Genomic DNA, 17,048 nt, shown 5'->3' on the forward strand with positions numbered 1-17,048 from the left:
GGTAACACTGACACAAAAACAGCAACTAAAGATAATCCATCTGGGTGAAAAATATTGCAGTTGTTTCACCTAGATGAGCTGCACCTTAAAGCAAGATGATAATTCCAATTTGAAGACCACCTCGGTATCATCCAGCTGGAAAACCTCTATGAACGATTGAGATGTGACCATTTATCAGTGTCTTACCAGCTTTTTGACAGTAGGGGACAGTATTTGGTAGTGGCTGGTGAGGATGACGACCTGGTTACCCAGTAAACATAGTCCCAGGTTTTTATTATTTGCGGTGCCTATTAAGTGAATGACTTTCCTCAGTTCTCAGACCACGGACAAGTAGTAGGTGTTCGTGTAATGGGACTTTAGAGTTTGTCTTTTGACACTTGAATCACTGCCCAAGTTAGGTCATCTTTTGGCTCAAATGTAAGGATGTTGCAAAAAATTAGAAGAGGTTAGAAAAGACAGCGTCCCTGCAGCTAAATCCTCATCTAGAATAAACGTGTATCAACCAGTGTTAACGTCCGCTTCTACTAAAACATTTTCCATTGATTTGTCATATTTTCACTGTTTTCAGCATTGTTTGGCTGAGAGGTCTATAGGAGAAGCGCGTATTTTGGAAGGCATAAAGCGATTCAAACTCATGCTTGTAAGAAAGTGTACTTACCAATTTGTCCTTTTCTGGCAACTGCTTCCACACCTCTGCCAGTTTTTTACTAAGTTCCCCAAAATCTGGCGAAAAGAGTAAAAAACCCAATGAAGTAAAAGTTTATGAACAAAACAGAAGATTGATGAGACCACACATTCGCATCTTTTATGGTACTTGACGTATGCCTCACAACAACCTTGATGAGAAGTTCGGAAAGCTTCTTTACACCTTAGACAAGTGAGATTTATAGAGGTTAAATACCCTGTCCAAGGTCTGTAGTGTAGTTTTTCTCACCTCACTAACTTCTAATATAGAGACAAATATCAACAATATAAGTCATCTCACTATGGCTCCACACCCAAGGGCAGTTTAAGGAAAAGGGCAAGTGTGGAATCTTGGAAATAAATAACTGCATGCTTACGTACTGTGCTTCGTAACATTTAATTTTACGGTTTCCTGTTTTATCAATTTAAGAGACAGAAATAAAAAGCTTATCTCTTTTTATGGTTGCAGTGAACCCAGACAAAATCTAAAGTACAGAATTGAGGGGAAAAAATGAGATTTGTGTTCTTTTACCACTGTGGGAAGAGGCTGCCTGCTGACTGCCTGAATTAACTGCACCGCTTCAAAGATACAAACGGAGAGGGAAAAACGCCAGCTCAGAAACGTTCTTACCTATACCGGGATGGTCAGCCACAATGGTTACACGATACTCTTTACAGAACACCTGGTAGGCCGACATGTTCTTCTTTTTTGGCTGGTGCCACAGAAAAACAGAACAGAGTGAGACTTAGTTAGAACACAATTTGAGTAAACCTGAATCTATGGTCACAAAACAGGAAAGATACTTCTTCATCAAGGAAAGAGTTCTAAACTACTGACGAGCTTTCCTAAATAGGAAAATTAATTTTTAATCCATGTTACTTATCACTCAGAGATGACTATCAGTTTTACTCTTAGAAGGTAAAAAACCCCAAAAACCAAAAAAACATATGCTAACTAATTTTTAGATATTTCAGATCGTTGCAGCTGCGTGATAATTATTTGTAAAGCCCTTCATTCTTCCTATATATAACCCCATGTTACATATATTTTCAGAATTAAGTGCTAAGAAAATTCTTTACCTCTCCTGGGATTTTCTCATCTTCAGGAAATAACCACCATGTAATTTCTCTTTAAACTTTGAAAGCCAAGAGCCAAATCCATGTTCTTTTTGTTCTGGTTTTGATTTCTAATTTTATAATTTCCCTGATCCTGCTTTTACTGTCACTGGTCGTTTATCATTATTTTATTGTTCACATTCCTGTGGTCCAAGGTGAGAGGTAAGTAAATAACAAAGACAATTCCTTTGTAGTCAATGTAAGATGAACCTCTTTTACTTCAACAAACTGCTTTGTACTACCTGAAGCATGTTTAGTCTTCATTGTATTGTAAAATCTCCAAGAGCAAAGCGTGATTTTTGAGAAATAACCAGTTCAGCGAGGGATATTTAAAACAAAAGATTATATTATCTATATATTACCCATTTTACAACTGTCCATAAACTGAGGGGAAAAAAGTTTCCCTACCTGAAAAGACACATTAGATAGCATCTGTCCATACCTCTCATTTTGAGGATGAGAAAAAGGAAAATCAGGAAACAGTGAGTTGCCTGGGTCCCACAGCTAAGCTAGTTCTAACACCAGAAGGACCGACCACCACAGAGGTAGCTTGACTTCCAGGCTACACATTATGTGCCAAAGAAAGAAAACATGTTGCTTCTTTACAAAAAACGTTACTATTTAAGAAGAAAAGAATTATCCCTTTATAATCTTTATTTAATAAACTGAGATGTTTTCAGTATGGCTTTCCTTTAAAATTTCATCTATAAGTATCAAAATATGACTGTCCTCCATCTCCTCCTAAGATGGTCCTTTCTGGATTTGCAGTTATCAAAATGATATGAACGTTTGAGGCTTTACAAATTACTGGGTTTTGTTTGCCTTAAGAGTCCGATTTTATGACTAAAAACAAACCAACAAACAACACAGTCCTATCTCATGACCTGAGAATTGTGTCTTGTTTTAAACTAAGCCTGGTCACATGCTTTGCTACCTGACTTAGTGTTTAATGCTGTTGTCACTGCCCTCAAAAGCCAAAGACTAGCCGGGACTCATGGCAATAAAAAACCTAGGTGATGGCTCTGACTTTAATTCTAAAAGGAATTCTGAAGTCATTTTGAGGAATGGAAACATTTCTGTAACACCTTCCACAGTAAACGCTTGGAATGAGAGGGCAAGTCTTTGGATATAAAAATTGTGGCATGTTTGTTACAAATTTAGCTTCAACAATTTTAAACTAATCTTTTAAAACAGCATATCCATAGGCCTGACATTTACAAGAGTACACGATGAAAGAATAATTTGTGGAAGTCTATACAAAGCCAAATCTTTCTCAACTGTAGAGAGCTCACAGCTCATCTGGTCCTATAAAACTCGCAAGGAGTTTTAACAATGTTTTTTTAAACATGATGTAATACTGCAAAAGGTTACTGCTCCCGATTCCACAAAGCTATCTATAGTTGCAACATAAAATTAAAACTAACTTTACAAAATTAATCACAACTCTTGGCCAATATATATGGTTCAAATACACATACTGAAGAAAGGGCTCCTTTTTATAAAGGACTTTATTCAATTACGTAGAAAATAAACTATTATTTACTGAAGACCTGTACTGGGTACAATGAATAGTTAGGAGGATAAGCTCAAAGCCCAGATCTTATACAAGGTAGTTAAGCAGCACAAAATAGTGGAAATTTAAAGTTTAAAGGCCCACCATCTTTTCCCAGCTTCACCGTATACAATTTGATCCTAAGTAAAACACATAAAGTGGATGGTTCTTCTGATAGGTGATGTTAAAAGTATTTCAATGACAAAAGAGGAAAAGCAGAGAGTAAAAAGGAAAGATTTCAAAGGCAACATAAAAAAGTAACCTATCAAAGTACTCCGTCATTCATCTATTAATAAATATTTATTAGAGGGCCACTATGTGCCAGACATTGGGCATATAGCCAAGAATCAGACCCATAAGCCAATAGATAAGACACATAAACATGTTGTTATACTGCAATGGTATTATAGAGAAAGTAGTGGATGCTATAGGCACAAGCCGTGGGAGCACCTCACTTAATGAGGCCGTCAGACAAAGCCCATGGGGGAGGTGACATTTAATCCAGACCTAAAAGCTGGTACAATTAGCCTGATGAAGAGCAGTCAAGAGTGTTCCAGGCAGAGGAAATATGTGGTACTTCCATTAAACAGAGGGGAGGAGCAGGCAGAGCCCACAGAGCGGCTCTGTATCACCTGTATTAAGAGTACGGACTGTACCCGAAAGAAGCGATTCAGGTCTTTTAAGCAGGAAGTCACACGGTCAGGTTGCACTTTAGGACGGTGGTGAACAGACTGGAGAAGAGCGAGAGCACAGGGAGGAGGACCACTCAGAGGGCTGCTGCATTGCCCGGGACGATGACAGCTGACAACGACCTACAGCCACAACAGTGGGGTTGGAGAAAATGAAACGCATCGGAAAGGAGGGGAAGAGAGAGTGGCAAAACAGAGCCTGGGCTTTGGAGGCCAGCACGTCTAGGCTAGCGTCCCGACCACACTCTTTGCGAGTCACACAAATTACTTCATTTCCCTGAGCTTTAGTCTCCCTGTGAGTCAAACTTGGAACTATCATTTCACTCAAAGGCAGGAATTAATCAGACGGGCTAGGGCACTTCAGCAGGTACTCAGTAATATTATCAATTATCACTGTGGCAGGCCGACTTCCAAGACGGCTCCCCAGATTTCCGCACCCCAGATTTCCGCACGCTGGTTTACACGCCCTGTCTGCTTTCCTCCCCTGGAGTGTGGGCAGGACTGATGAATACGATGGGACACCAATGCTCATGACTATTATACGTTACCTGGCAAAGGGGATTTTGCGGGTGGACTTAAGGTCCCCACTGAGTTGAATCTGAGTTAATCACAAAGGAGATTATCTCGTGTGGACCTGACCTTATTAGCGAGCCCGTAAAAGAGACAAGATGCAACAGCCGGCCCGCTCTCTGACGGGCCTTGAACTTGAAGAAAACAAGTTGCCATGAATTCTCCAGTGGCAGAAAACTGAATACTGCCACCAACCCGGAAGAGGAGCTGCAGGCTCAGATGAGAACCCGGAAGACGTGGCTCCCACCCGGTCAGGCTGGTGAGAGCCTGAGCAGAGTGCCCAGCTGAGTCCCAGCTGGACTTCTGATGTCCAGAATTGTGAGATAACACATAAATGTTGTTTTATACTGCTGAGTTGGTGAGAATTTGTTCTGCTACAAGAGAAAACAACGATGAGTTCTTTGCTATTCCCTCTGTATTTTTCAAAATAGAAGTTGTGGCATCTAAAAAGCCAATATAAGTTTTTTTAAACAGAAAATTTTGGTGAAGGAGCATTGAGTGAAATCATATGACCTAAATCAGACAAAGAAGGCCTTTACTTGAAACATTTCATTTAAACAGTAAAGCTCCCATTTATACTGCTCAGTGGGTGGAGCCAGTCCCGGTTAGAGATATTACAGTTATGAGCGCTGTAGCTCCTGTATTGATTTAGCCGCAGCTTCATGCCCCAAAATGCTGTAAGTAGTCTAACTAAGGCTCCCTCCTCTGAAATCCCTTTATTGGGCCCAAGATGCAATGCAGAGGCACCCCACACACACACACACACACACACACACACGTTTACCTGAATTCTATATTTGGTCATTGGGGGGGATGGGAGAACGGGTGCACTCATGCTCTGGGTCGATTACTCTGGGTGATTCCACAGGGATCTATTCCACGGAGTGAGTACGACACAGAGCATAGATCTGCTTTCTCCCGATAGTTCTGGGGAAACATATGACAATGACTTCATCTGGTGCTGAAGAGAGAAAAATCTAGCTGCATTTGACTGATGACATTCGGTTGGACTCAGAATCTGCTTGCCTTCATTGTGGAGCCTTCCTAGGGGATTTTCAAGGGAAACTGACAGTTTTCACCTTATGTGCTGACCTTCGAACCTAACCAGTGTGTAAAATGCAACTCAAGTCTGTGGACCTAAAATTCGGAATTCAAACTTAAGGTTTAAAATCTTTCCAGGGCTCATTTTTTCTAAATCAGTAGTTGAAATAAATATAAGAGTAATGGATGATCTTTATACCTACAAAACATTTCCACGTGATTCTAAATGCAAGGCCAGTATTTCTACTCTAGATTCTCTCATGCAAAAAAAATACAGTACTGCAAGTGAATCACAGTGATTGCATCTGGAATACCATGGACTCCCCTTTAATTGAATAAAATGTTAATATTTTGAAAACTTGGATACTTATTAGTAGCAAATGACTTGCAACAAGTCCATTTACTAAGTGTGACTCACAATGTTGTAATACTGGAGCCAGAACATTCTTTTAAATGTTTCATGACATTTATCAAAATATCAAGACCTTTCAAAGAGCAACTTCTTACTGCTCTTTATAAAAAGCAGTCCTGCTTAACTCTTTAGGGTCATAGAGCTCCTTGAGAATCTGATGAAAAGCCCTCTTCAAACCCATCCATGACTCTAGTTTAAGCACCTGTTTTAAAGGATAAAACTTCTGGGGGTTAAGGCAAAACACTACTTGTGAATCTTAAAAAGGAAATTTGGCTTTCTTCTGCCGATTGACAGGAACCCGATTTCATGGATATTAACACTGTGCAGGAGACACGGTTATAAAAGCTTTACCTGTAGAAACTTACATAAACCCCCTAACAACCCTCCGAGGGTAAGTGCCGTCCGTCATTACTGTCATTCTACAGATGAGAAAACTGAGACCCACAGTCATATATCTAGGGAGAGGCGGGGCCAGCCTCTGAACGCAGTCAGTCTAGCTTTGGAGCCTGTACTTATAACCATTACACCATCTGACACTCTTCTGAATGAACTTGACTGCGATCCCTAAATCTGATATGGCTAATGAAGAGGGTGCCAGAGTAGTAAGGTTTCCACACCAAAGCTTTAATTTTAACCATTCTGAATGGAAATCTTTCTAAAATATACTTTATGCCTCTGTTCTCTCTAATAATACACCACTGAATATAAACACTCTTCCTGTATGGAAAGAGCATGAACCCTGCAATCAGAAAAACCTGGGTTCAAGTTCCTGTTCTGCCACTGTAACAGGTATGCCCTGAGGCAGATAGTTTCACTTCTTTAAGCTTACTTCTGTGAAATGGAGATAATATCTACACCTCATTGGGTTCTTGTGAAAATCCACTGATATACCAGACAAAAAACTTAGTGCAGTGCTTAAAACATTATAGAGTAAAACATCTATACATATAGCTATTGTAGAAATTTACTAATTCTTACTCAGCTCTCCCACTTTTTTCCTAATTCCCACTTGGCCTCAAGATTCAGTTCTGATGACACCGCCCCGGGAAACCTTGCCTGCCATTCCCATGCTCTGCTTGTATGTACTCCCTCGGCATCGCTCTGCTGGGGCTCACCACTGAATACTTGCCCACTTCTTACTACAGCCAAAGCTCTTGGAGAACAGATACTACCTTATTCATTTTTACCTGGCAAGTGCCTGGAGCGATGGAAGCACAGAATAAATATGTACTGAACTAGTAAGAAAGTCTCAGAATTGTGTGTGAAAAGGCCAGAGCGTGCGTTCATCTGTATGACCTCGTCTCATCTTCACAACACCCTTGTAGGTGAAGGAGGCTGAGAGCCAGTTCGCTGTCCTGCACAGAACAGGCTCAGAGCGAGGTCATGTGACACGTCTCCAGCAAGCGCTCCTTTCCCCAGCATCCACGAAGCGCTCCAATGAGCTGTAAGAAACTCGCTTTACAACATCCACTTGGCTCCTTACGAGATCCTGTTTTCTTTTTGGTTCTTAACTTTTTCAAAAAGTGAGATAACTGTAGTTTGCTTCCTAAAAGGTGGGTGTTCTATTAAAAAGCAAAGCAAAACAAAAACAAAACCATTAAAAAGTGTAGTTTCCTTTGCTAAGTCAAATGTGAAATGTGAGTGGTTGAAAAAAAGTTTTAAAAATATGTTTTCAACTATATCTTATGCTTCTGAAGAATTTAGAATGAAAGCAACTGTAATTATAACAACAGCTAGTTACTGAATCACGTCCTGTGCTAAACGTTACATGTTTCACCTAATTTAATCTAAATAATCCTATTTTACAAATGAGCGGGGAAGTGAGGAGGCAACCTCAAGAGAACAAAGCTAGTAAGTAGCAGACTAGAACAAGAATCCCTCTGCTGAAGTCTGCTGAATTCGAGCCCCAGCTTTCGGCCACTTCGTTACACTCTGCCTCTTCAATTTAAAAACATCTGTATGTCTTCATAGGACTAATTTCAGACAGCAGCACACTATGTTGGTTTCCTCTAACCTCCTTTTAGCCTTATCAAAGATGTATTATGCCACTGCGTAGCCATCAATAAAAGTTTTAGAAAGGCATGTGGTAGAGCAGAAAGAGTACAGGCTTGGGGTTAAAGAAATCTGTATGAAAATTCTGTCTCCATGTCTTTTTAGTTTCTTCCTCTGTCCTACGGGGCTAACAACTCCTACCAGTCACTACCGCTGTATATGTCAAGTGCCTCGGAGAGCCTGGCACGTAGCAGGCGCTCAACAGATAGTAGTTACTAGCGTTGACCACTTAGTGTGGTTCAACCTCAAGCTTACCAGAGATAGAATTTATGTACTAAGTACCATCATGAGTCTAGCTGCAGCTCAGAATTTTGAAGCAATACCCGAGCGTACAAGGGACCAGGCCAGCCTTGGTTTGCTTAGAGGAATGTGAACATTCTGGAACATACAGGTAACTGAAGGGCATGCCTCGGAAGTGGCGACATCAGAGATACCATTTTGAGTGGCAGTGGATGGGCTTTTACTGATTTAGTAAAACCCAAAGTAAGGCACCTTTGAAGTTTTACCTATCTGCTCACTCTCTTCACCACTTCGGGATGTTGAACCTCTCGATGTTTATACCTTAAAATCGAAACCTAACTTATGCGCTTCTCCCAAACCAGCCATTCTTTTTGCTTCTCCAGTTGTAGACAGTCTTGGCCACGGCCCCTACGTAAGGCAGGAAGGGCGTGCCGAAGGCTTTAGCATCCCTACCAGCTAGCTCTCCGGTCTGCTCGCTGCAGGCTGAGGGAACACCAATCCTGACATGTTCCTTTCAGCCCCTACGCGGCCTTTTAGGTAGTTCTTTTTCATACGGAAACAAAACCTAGGAAAGGATGTTTTTTTTAAAGCTCCACAGGAAATTTTTATGCATAGGTCAGGTTTGAAAAACACGGTGTATATCCATTAATGATTGTTGGATAAATAAATGGCTACATTCAGAATATGACGAATTCAGAGTTGGATCGTCATGATCAAATATTGATTCGTAATAAGGTTTTTGCCATAAACTCGAATTCATTTTTCACTAGCAACTGCCAGTCACATGGGGAAATTATAAATAAATCCCTACCCTTAAGGAGGCTGTAATTTTACTATCCCAGGTACCCAGGTTCAAAAGCTTCAGGGACATGCTTACACTCATTCATGTTTCTGGCTTGCCAGCTCAAAGCCCAGTGGTCAGATTTTCTCAGAGTATCTCCTGATTGTCTCTTCAATTTTATCTCTATCAGGCTTTCATTACTGACCTTGGACTATAAGAACCTGCTGGGTGGTTTGTCTCAAGTCTCTCTTAGTCTAAATCAGCTGGTACAGTTCTTTTGTTTTTATTCTCAAATTACCGTTTAGAGCACGTCTAAAACATGCCCACAACCCCCCAAGTGCCCCCGGCCAAGTCCTTCATGTTGGCATTTAAATTCTCTACAGTTTGCTCCCTAGAATCTGCTTTTTCACGTTTTCATCCATATAGTCATTCATTTGACATGCCACAAAATGCTACGAAGGATACTGAGGAGTTGAAGGCACCATTAAGGTGACTAAGAGAGTCCCTAAGTTGGAGCTAAAACACCTGTAAGGAGCTTATAGTCTTTAATAGGGGAAATGGAACATGTACAAAGGTAACTTCTATAAGGAAAAATGCAGTAAGAGAGAGATAGCAAGGTGTTATGGGAGCCCAGAAGTCAATTCTGATTGGAGGGTCAGACGTCTTAGAAAAGGTGGCACTTGGTTAGGTCTTGCAGGGAAGGCACAGCTTCAATGTATGTGAGAAGGGGAAGAAGGCACTGAGAAGAATGAGCCAAGGAATGGAGATGAGAAAGTATGGGAAACAAGCTCGGCTCCCCCACAGTATATGTAAAGCAGACTAAGAGGCAAAGTTGAGAAGGGAGGTTTAGGGCTAAATCACAGATAATTGTGAAAGCTGGGCCAAGGGTCTGGACTTCAGTATGTATTGATTCGACAAGTATTTACTATCTACCACTCAGGAAGCACGAGGGGTAGAGTGAAGACTAAAACAAACTTGATCCCGGTCCTTCTGGAGGTTCCCCTCTACTGCACAGGCAGGAAGGTCGCACTGAAGATGTAGAACAGAGAACTTTCGTATGAATGCGTAAGATTAATTGCGTGGGGGGAAGAAATGGAAAGGAGGCCATTTATTATAGAGTACAGGGAGGGATGGGGTCCAAGGTAGTGGTGTGAAAGCTGTTAAGGAGGAAGACTATCAGGCTTAACACTTGAGTGGAAATAGAGGGGGGCAGGGAAGAGGGAAATGTAAACATAACCCATGAAAAACAATCAGAACAGTGGTTGTCTCTGGGGGTGGGGGTTGGGAAGGGGTAGGAGAGAGGTCTGTGGGATTGTAGGAATGTCTCTATCTTGACAGAGGCTTGGTCCCACAGGTGTGTGCATTTATCATAACTCATCAAATGTATACTTAACATTTGTGTATTTTGTTGCACATAAATTTTATGTAAAAAAAGCTCGGAAAACAAATGAGCTTAAGTTAATCATACGCAAGTATTTAGGAGTGAAGTATGTATATCTACAATTTACTTTCAAATACATTAACAAAGATAGGATGGACTGATGGATGGATAGATGTATGATAAAGCAAAGAGTAAAATATTAACTGTAGAATTTTAGTGAGTGGCGTATGTACTGTACAATTCTTTCAATTCTTTTTGTTTCAAAAATTTCATAAAGTGTTGTGTATGGGTTGACTGGTAGGCCATGAGGAATATAGGAGATGGAGGAAGAGAGGCAGGTTTAGGAGTCTGAGGTACCCAAGGCATGCAGGTAGAAAGATTTCTCAGGCAGTGAGAAAGGCAGGATTACCATGTTTCCCCGAAAATAAGACCTACCCAGACAACCAGCTCTAATGGGTCTTTTGGAGCAAAAATTAATATAAGACCCGGTCTTATAGCAAAATAAGACCAGGTATTAGTATATTATATTTATTATATATTATAATAAAGATAATATTATGCTATATTGTATTATAAACCCGGTCTTATAGTAAAATAAGACTGGGGCCGGCCCGGTGGCTCAGGTGGTTGGAGCTCCATGCTCCTAACTCCGAAGGCTGCCGGTTCAATTCCCACATGGGCCAGTGGGCTCTCAACCACAAGGTTGCCGGTTCGATTCCTCCACTTCCATAGGGGATGGTGGGCTGCGCCCCCTACAACTAGCAGCAGAGGCTGGACCTGGAGCTGAGCTGCACCCTCCACGGCCAAGATTGAAGGGATGGCAAGCTTGACTTGGAAGGAGTCCTGGAGGTGCACACTGTTCCCCAGTGAAATCCCGTTCCCTTTCCCCAATAAAATCTTTAAAAAAATAAAATAAAAATGAGACTGGGTCTTATATTAATTTTTGCTCCAAAAGATGCATTAGAGCTGAGCTAGGTCTTCTTTTTGGGGAAACATGGAATTAAGTTTTGCTCCAAAAGACACATTAGGGCTTATGTACAGGGGATGTCCTCCAGAAAAATCATGCGAGGGCTTATTCTCCGGTTAGGTGTTATTCTGGGGGAAACATGGTATATAGAGTTCAGTTGTTTTGCAGTGCTACTTCCTAAACACCTCTCTGCCCCCATGCATTCCCTTCCACGGAAATCCTTTTTCTTCTTTAAGCTTTCTCCAACCATCCTGCCCTCCCCCATTCAGCTCTGTAAGACCACTTATGATGTTTTATCACTAGAATGGAAATTCTTAAGATAAATAAAATCTTACACAGAATATATACTATTTCATGAAGCAATTTTCAAACAAATGAATAAAACCTGACCTAGCATTTGACTATCCAGTTCTTTAAGCTCACGTTGATTCTTGGCTCAAAAGGTATAGTTTTGTTTTTCTTTCTAAGACGTGTTTTCTGCACTCTTTGCAGTAGGGAAAATAACTTGCACCTCAAGTATAAACTGAAATGAAACTGCCATTCCCAAATTCTTAATAATATGATGTGGTCAAAATATATGGTGAGTATTTGAAAAAATTTATTATAGTAAAAGACACATTAATTAATTAATTAATGCAATCCCTCTCAAAATATTCCCCCTCACTTCAAACACACTTATCCCATCGTTCCTGCCACTTTCTGAAGCAGTTCTAGAAGTCCTCTTTCATGAGTGTCTTTAGTTGCCCTGTCATGGCTGCCTTGATGTCCTGAATCGATTCAAAACATTTACCTTTCACCGTCATTTTGACTTTGGGGAAGAGCCAGAAGTTGCACGGTGCCAGATCCGTTGAATAAGGTGGATGAGGACACACTGTTTTTATTTGACAGAAATTGCCACACCAGAAGCGATGTGTGACATGGAGACTTTCGTTGTGATTACACAATACGATGAATGCCGCTGCCGAGTGCCATCCAATGGAAAGGCAGGGATCTTCAACACGGGAAGCGGCGTGTCAAACCTTAGTAACAGTGTGTGACAAGTTTCAACTTGTTTAGTACAGTCAGTCGGGTGTAAGCTACGGCTGGGAGAAGGTGTGTTTTAAAGTGTGCCGTAAATCATCCTCCATCATGACAACGCTCAGTGTCACACATCGCTCCTGGTACAGCAGTTTCTGTCAGATAAAAACATTACGGTGTGTCCTCATCCACCTTATTCACTGGCTCTGGCACCGTGTGACTTCTGGCTCTTCCCCAAAGTCAAAATGACAATGAAAGGTAAATGTTTTCAACTGCTTCAGGACATTGAGGCAGCCACGACAGTGCAACTGAAGACACTCATGAAAGAGGACCTCCAGAACTGCTTCAGAAAGTGGCAAGAATGATGGGATAAGTGTGTTCGATGTGACGGGGAGTATTTTGAGGGGGATTAATGGCAATGTGTCTTTTACTCTAATAACTTTTTTAAAAAAATTTTTTCTTTTTTTTTTTAAAATGTTTTTAGTGGGGAATACTGGGGAACAGTGTGTTTTTCCAGGACTCATCAGCTCCAAGTCAAGTTGTTCTTTTCAATCTAGTTGTGGAGGGTGCAGCTCACTGGCCCATGTAGGAATCGAACTGGTGACATTGGTGTTATGAGCACTGTGCTCTAACTAACTGAGCCAACTGGCTGCCCTGTAATAACTTTTTTTTAAATTTAAACATTCACCATATTGTTTGATCACACCTCGTATCTTTGATTTTCTCTTTCTTAGTAGCTTTTCTTTCACATTTTTCTGACATTTCATTTTGTAGAACTAGAAACAAAGGAAGAAAAATGGATGTCCTTAGGTGACAAAGCTATGATTGATTTTTTTCTTTCTATGATTCTGAATTTCTAAATTTATACAAAAATATATTCCCTTGATAACAGAGGAAAAACTGTTTCTCTTTAAAAGGGAGTCTTTAGTGATATTGTCATGAGCCCCTAAAGTACAACTGCTAGAAAACTTCTCAAGTTGTGAAGAAGAAATCAAGCCAGGGTGGCTAACTGCTCCTCCTGCCTCAACAGGGCGCTCCCTAAGGTCTGCAAGCAGGCCCTGCTCCTCTGCACCTCCTGGCACTTATTGTGGCACCGGGCTTGGCAAACGGTAAGCACTCGATGGTGAAAGAACACCCACTGGTTACCAAAAACACCAGAACGCAGCCAACACCAGGTAGTGGAAAACCATTAGCTCATTCTGTTAACTTGGTTATGATTCTCCGAATTTTGAAAACCTATTTTTCAAAATGAACTCACAGAATACCTTTTCATAGCTCTCAACTGCCCCAGGCAGACAGTGCTGCTGAGTGCAAGAAACAGGGGTTGGCTTCTTCTATGAATGCTAAGTACCCGTCAGAATAAGCCTTGGTATACCTAAATCTATGCCGGGCGCAACAGGACAACAACTGTATTAAGAAAACCTACAAATAATTAAGATTGCTCCTATTTTTGTACCAGACTCGGCCACTGGTAATACAGAAGGTACCAAAAAAAAATGTATACACATTTTAAGGAAAACTGTATTAAAATTTTAATACTCAATATATACCGATAATAAAAGATGAATACAAGTCACGTTTGACTTCTGCAATTATAAGAGGTGCTCAAAGTGGTTACCATGAGCGTCCAGACACTTCTGATTACGGCGAACTACTGCTTGAGCAACGCTGACCAAAGTGTCCACTTGTATACATTTTTTTGGCACCTCCGGTATTTTATACTTTGTATCATGCCAAGAGATTTACCTTGCTATATTTCCAGTGGTTCACCTGAGCTGCTTAATTCCAAGTCCATTTACTACCATCAGGGAGAAACCTGCTTCATCTTTTATCACCACCACTTAAAAAAAAAAAGTTTTACCTTTTCTCCCCTTTCTCTCTCTCTGTCCTTCTCCTCTTTTTTCTTTTTTTTCTCACTATGCCCATCTGTGTGGAGGCCAGGAAGTGGTGGGGGAGGGGCAGCTGCTCCTGAGTAGGGGATGCTGGGAGGAGGGCCAGGTGTCATTGTGACCTCTCCCATTGTGGCAGCAGAAAGTCCTAAACTTCTCTTGGACTTGGAGTGGCGTTTCTCTTTATGCTTCTCTTTGTCCTTCTTCTTTTTGCTCTTTTTTGATTTCTTTTTTTTCTTGATTTCCCGGTAAGAATCATCTATCACTAACTCGCCAGCCTCTAGCTCCCCACCAGAGGATGACTCGGATTCTACTAGGATAGGTTCAAGCCCTGAAAGGTCCAGGTTAGCACTGTGGGATTCTGGGAACTGGGAAGCGTCAGACCCACAGCCTTCGGGGCCAGGAGATGAATGTGTGTCTGAGGATGATTTGTGCTTCTTCCGGGCTGTTTTCAGAAAGCTCTGTAACTCATGTCCTAGGAGTAAAGCACCTTGCTCATCCCGAGCCGATTTCCTAGAGGATTTTTTCGCAGTTGCTTGCTGAGAGGGATACTGAAAAGATTCCTCATCAACGGAGCTGCTTCCCTTTTCCTTTGGTGAGAGAATAAGTTTCATCTTTAAACCATCAGGCTCACGAAGGGTCAGTGTCTCAGTGTTCACATAGAGCGGTTTCATTTTTTTGGATTTGTGGGAACCACCATCCTCCAGGGATAGTTCCCCACTGACTTTCTTCCTGTGGTGTTCCCTTTTACTCTCTGAATGGCTTGAAGAACTGGAGGATTTTTCGCCTGTCTTTTTGGAGGGCTTGGAGCTTGTCGCCAGGGGGGAAGTGATAGCTTTTAACAGGTCCATAGCGGTATCAGCCGAGTGTGGGCTGGACTTTTTCTTTTTCTTCTGTGACGATTCCAAAGACGAAATATCTAGAAATAATCAAGAGAAGTAGTGTCCATACAACAAAGCAACTTCCAACAAGTTTTCTCTCTCACCCAAAACACCCAACTAACACGAGGAATAACTCAAGGGGAGGCCCTTCAACCAATTCTTAACATTCAGAGACGATGCCCCTGAGCTTCTTGGCTTGGTGGATTCTGCCTCTGACCCTGGAGACAGTTCTCGCCACTAGAGTTGTGTTTCTTCACCGAGTCTTCACAAGCAACCAGAGAGCATCCCCAGAAGAATGGCTACAGCTGTGGGTTATAAGTACAGCTGACCCTGAACAACACGGGTTCGAACTGCGCGGGCCCACTTACATGCAGATTTTTTTCAATAAATGCTCTAAATGTACTTTTCTCTTGCTTGTGATTTTCTTAATAACACTGTCTTGTATCTAGCTTACTTTATTGTAAGAATAAAGTTCATAATACATATAACCTACAAAATACGTTAACTGTTTATATTATCAGTAAGGCTTCCGATCAGTAATAGGCTACCAGCAGTTAAGTTCTTGGGGAGTCACAAGTTATGTGCAGATTTTCGACTGCACAGGGGTCGGCGCCCCTAACCTCCATGTTGTTCAAGGGTCAATTGCAGTTACAATCTAGATTACACTGCAGACAGAGTATTGTTTGTGTTCAGCACAAACCCATTCTAGTAAAGAGTTAGTCTTGTCAGCTATGTGCATAATGTAGCTCAAAGAAGCTGGTCTGTGAGTGGATATGCACTGGACTGAGAAGTAACCCAGAGGGGCAGGCCAGAGGGCCCGGGACTACAGATGGCAAAAGGGATGCTGGGTAACGATGGGCACAAGATAAGTGGATGATTGGGGAGAGAAGGAACCTGGTACCTGGTGTATCACAAATGAAGACTGTTCTTCTATGCTGAATCCTCCAAAATACCAGCCCTCCACCTCTCTCCTCCTTCACAATGGCTCATCGGCACTCAGAACAAGAACCACTGTCCTGTTAAATAGGCCACTGAGTCAGCAACATCTGGACCCCTCGCCCCTACCCCGACTCCAAGAACCAGTGATGTGTTTGTCCCACCTGCTGCCCTTCCCCACCCTTACCTCCATAGTAGTACTCATCAGAGGAGTGCTTCCTCTTCTTCTTGTGTGTGTCCGTCCCCAAGAAGTAAAGTTCACTATCCTAGAATTCAAGAGGAAGAAGAATTGACCAATGAACAAGATGATGAGGCAAAAGCAGTGCGGAACTAATCTTGCTTTTTGATGATTTCTGACATCAGACAACAAAGTAAAACACAGAAAATAATAAAGATAGACGGGAAGGACGTTTACTTTTCTTTTTAAAAGTTTTTAAAAGTAAACATATTCCTAATAATTCTTCAAATACCAGGAATATGATGGGTGATGGTTTACAATTTTCCTAATTCACATGTGTAGGATTTACCTTTAATTTCTTCTTGGAAGAATTCCTGACCTGAGCAGCAATTTCTTCCTCTTCCCTTAAAAAATCTTTGTAAGAACGTTTCTTTTCTCGTTGGCTTCGGCCAGCTGCTAGTCCTATGTCTTCAAAGCTGTGATCACCATCAAAGCAATCTGAGCACAGGTTCATTTGGGAAAGGAAATGAGACAGTCAAGTAAGTAACGACCAAACCACCACATACGCAACGCCACAGCCCCTCCATTTCCAAATGAAACTGTTTCCTTAAATCCACCGGAACAAGTCTAGATCCAAGGGGACCAGAGCATTTCTTGATGGC

The 17,048-nt window shown here is 41.5% G+C and overlaps 1 protein-coding gene across 8 annotated transcripts in view; it reads right to left on the reverse strand.

The window, feature by feature from the left end:
* The window catches only part of HMGXB4 (HMG-box containing 4), a gene marked incomplete at its 5' end in the record, with an annotated part of 28,988 nt that overhangs the window by 6,700 nt on the left and 5,240 nt on the right, over positions 1–17,048 (reverse strand). For 4 of the 8 annotated variants that reach the window (XM_081061483.1, XM_081061482.1, XM_081061480.1 and 1 more), the window contains 6 exons: positions 659–723; positions 1,316–1,397; positions 14,364–15,310; positions 16,174–16,288; positions 16,396–16,474; positions 16,736–16,884. In XM_081061483.1, the coding sequence (XP_080917609.1) occupies positions 659–723; positions 1,316–1,397; positions 14,364–15,242 (1,026 nt within the window). The remainder of the gene's footprint in view (positions 1–658; positions 724–1,315; positions 1,398–14,363; positions 15,311–16,173; positions 16,289–16,395; positions 16,475–16,735; positions 16,885–17,048) is intronic. The other 4 variants (XM_081061477.1, XM_081061478.1, XM_081061479.1 and 1 more) reach the window with 1 other exon arrangement.

This window comes from Rhinolophus hipposideros (assembly GCF_964194185.1).
Source record: "Rhinolophus hipposideros genome assembly, chromosome: 9".
Classification (NCBI taxonomy): domain Eukaryota; kingdom Metazoa; phylum Chordata; class Mammalia; order Chiroptera; family Rhinolophidae; genus Rhinolophus; species Rhinolophus hipposideros.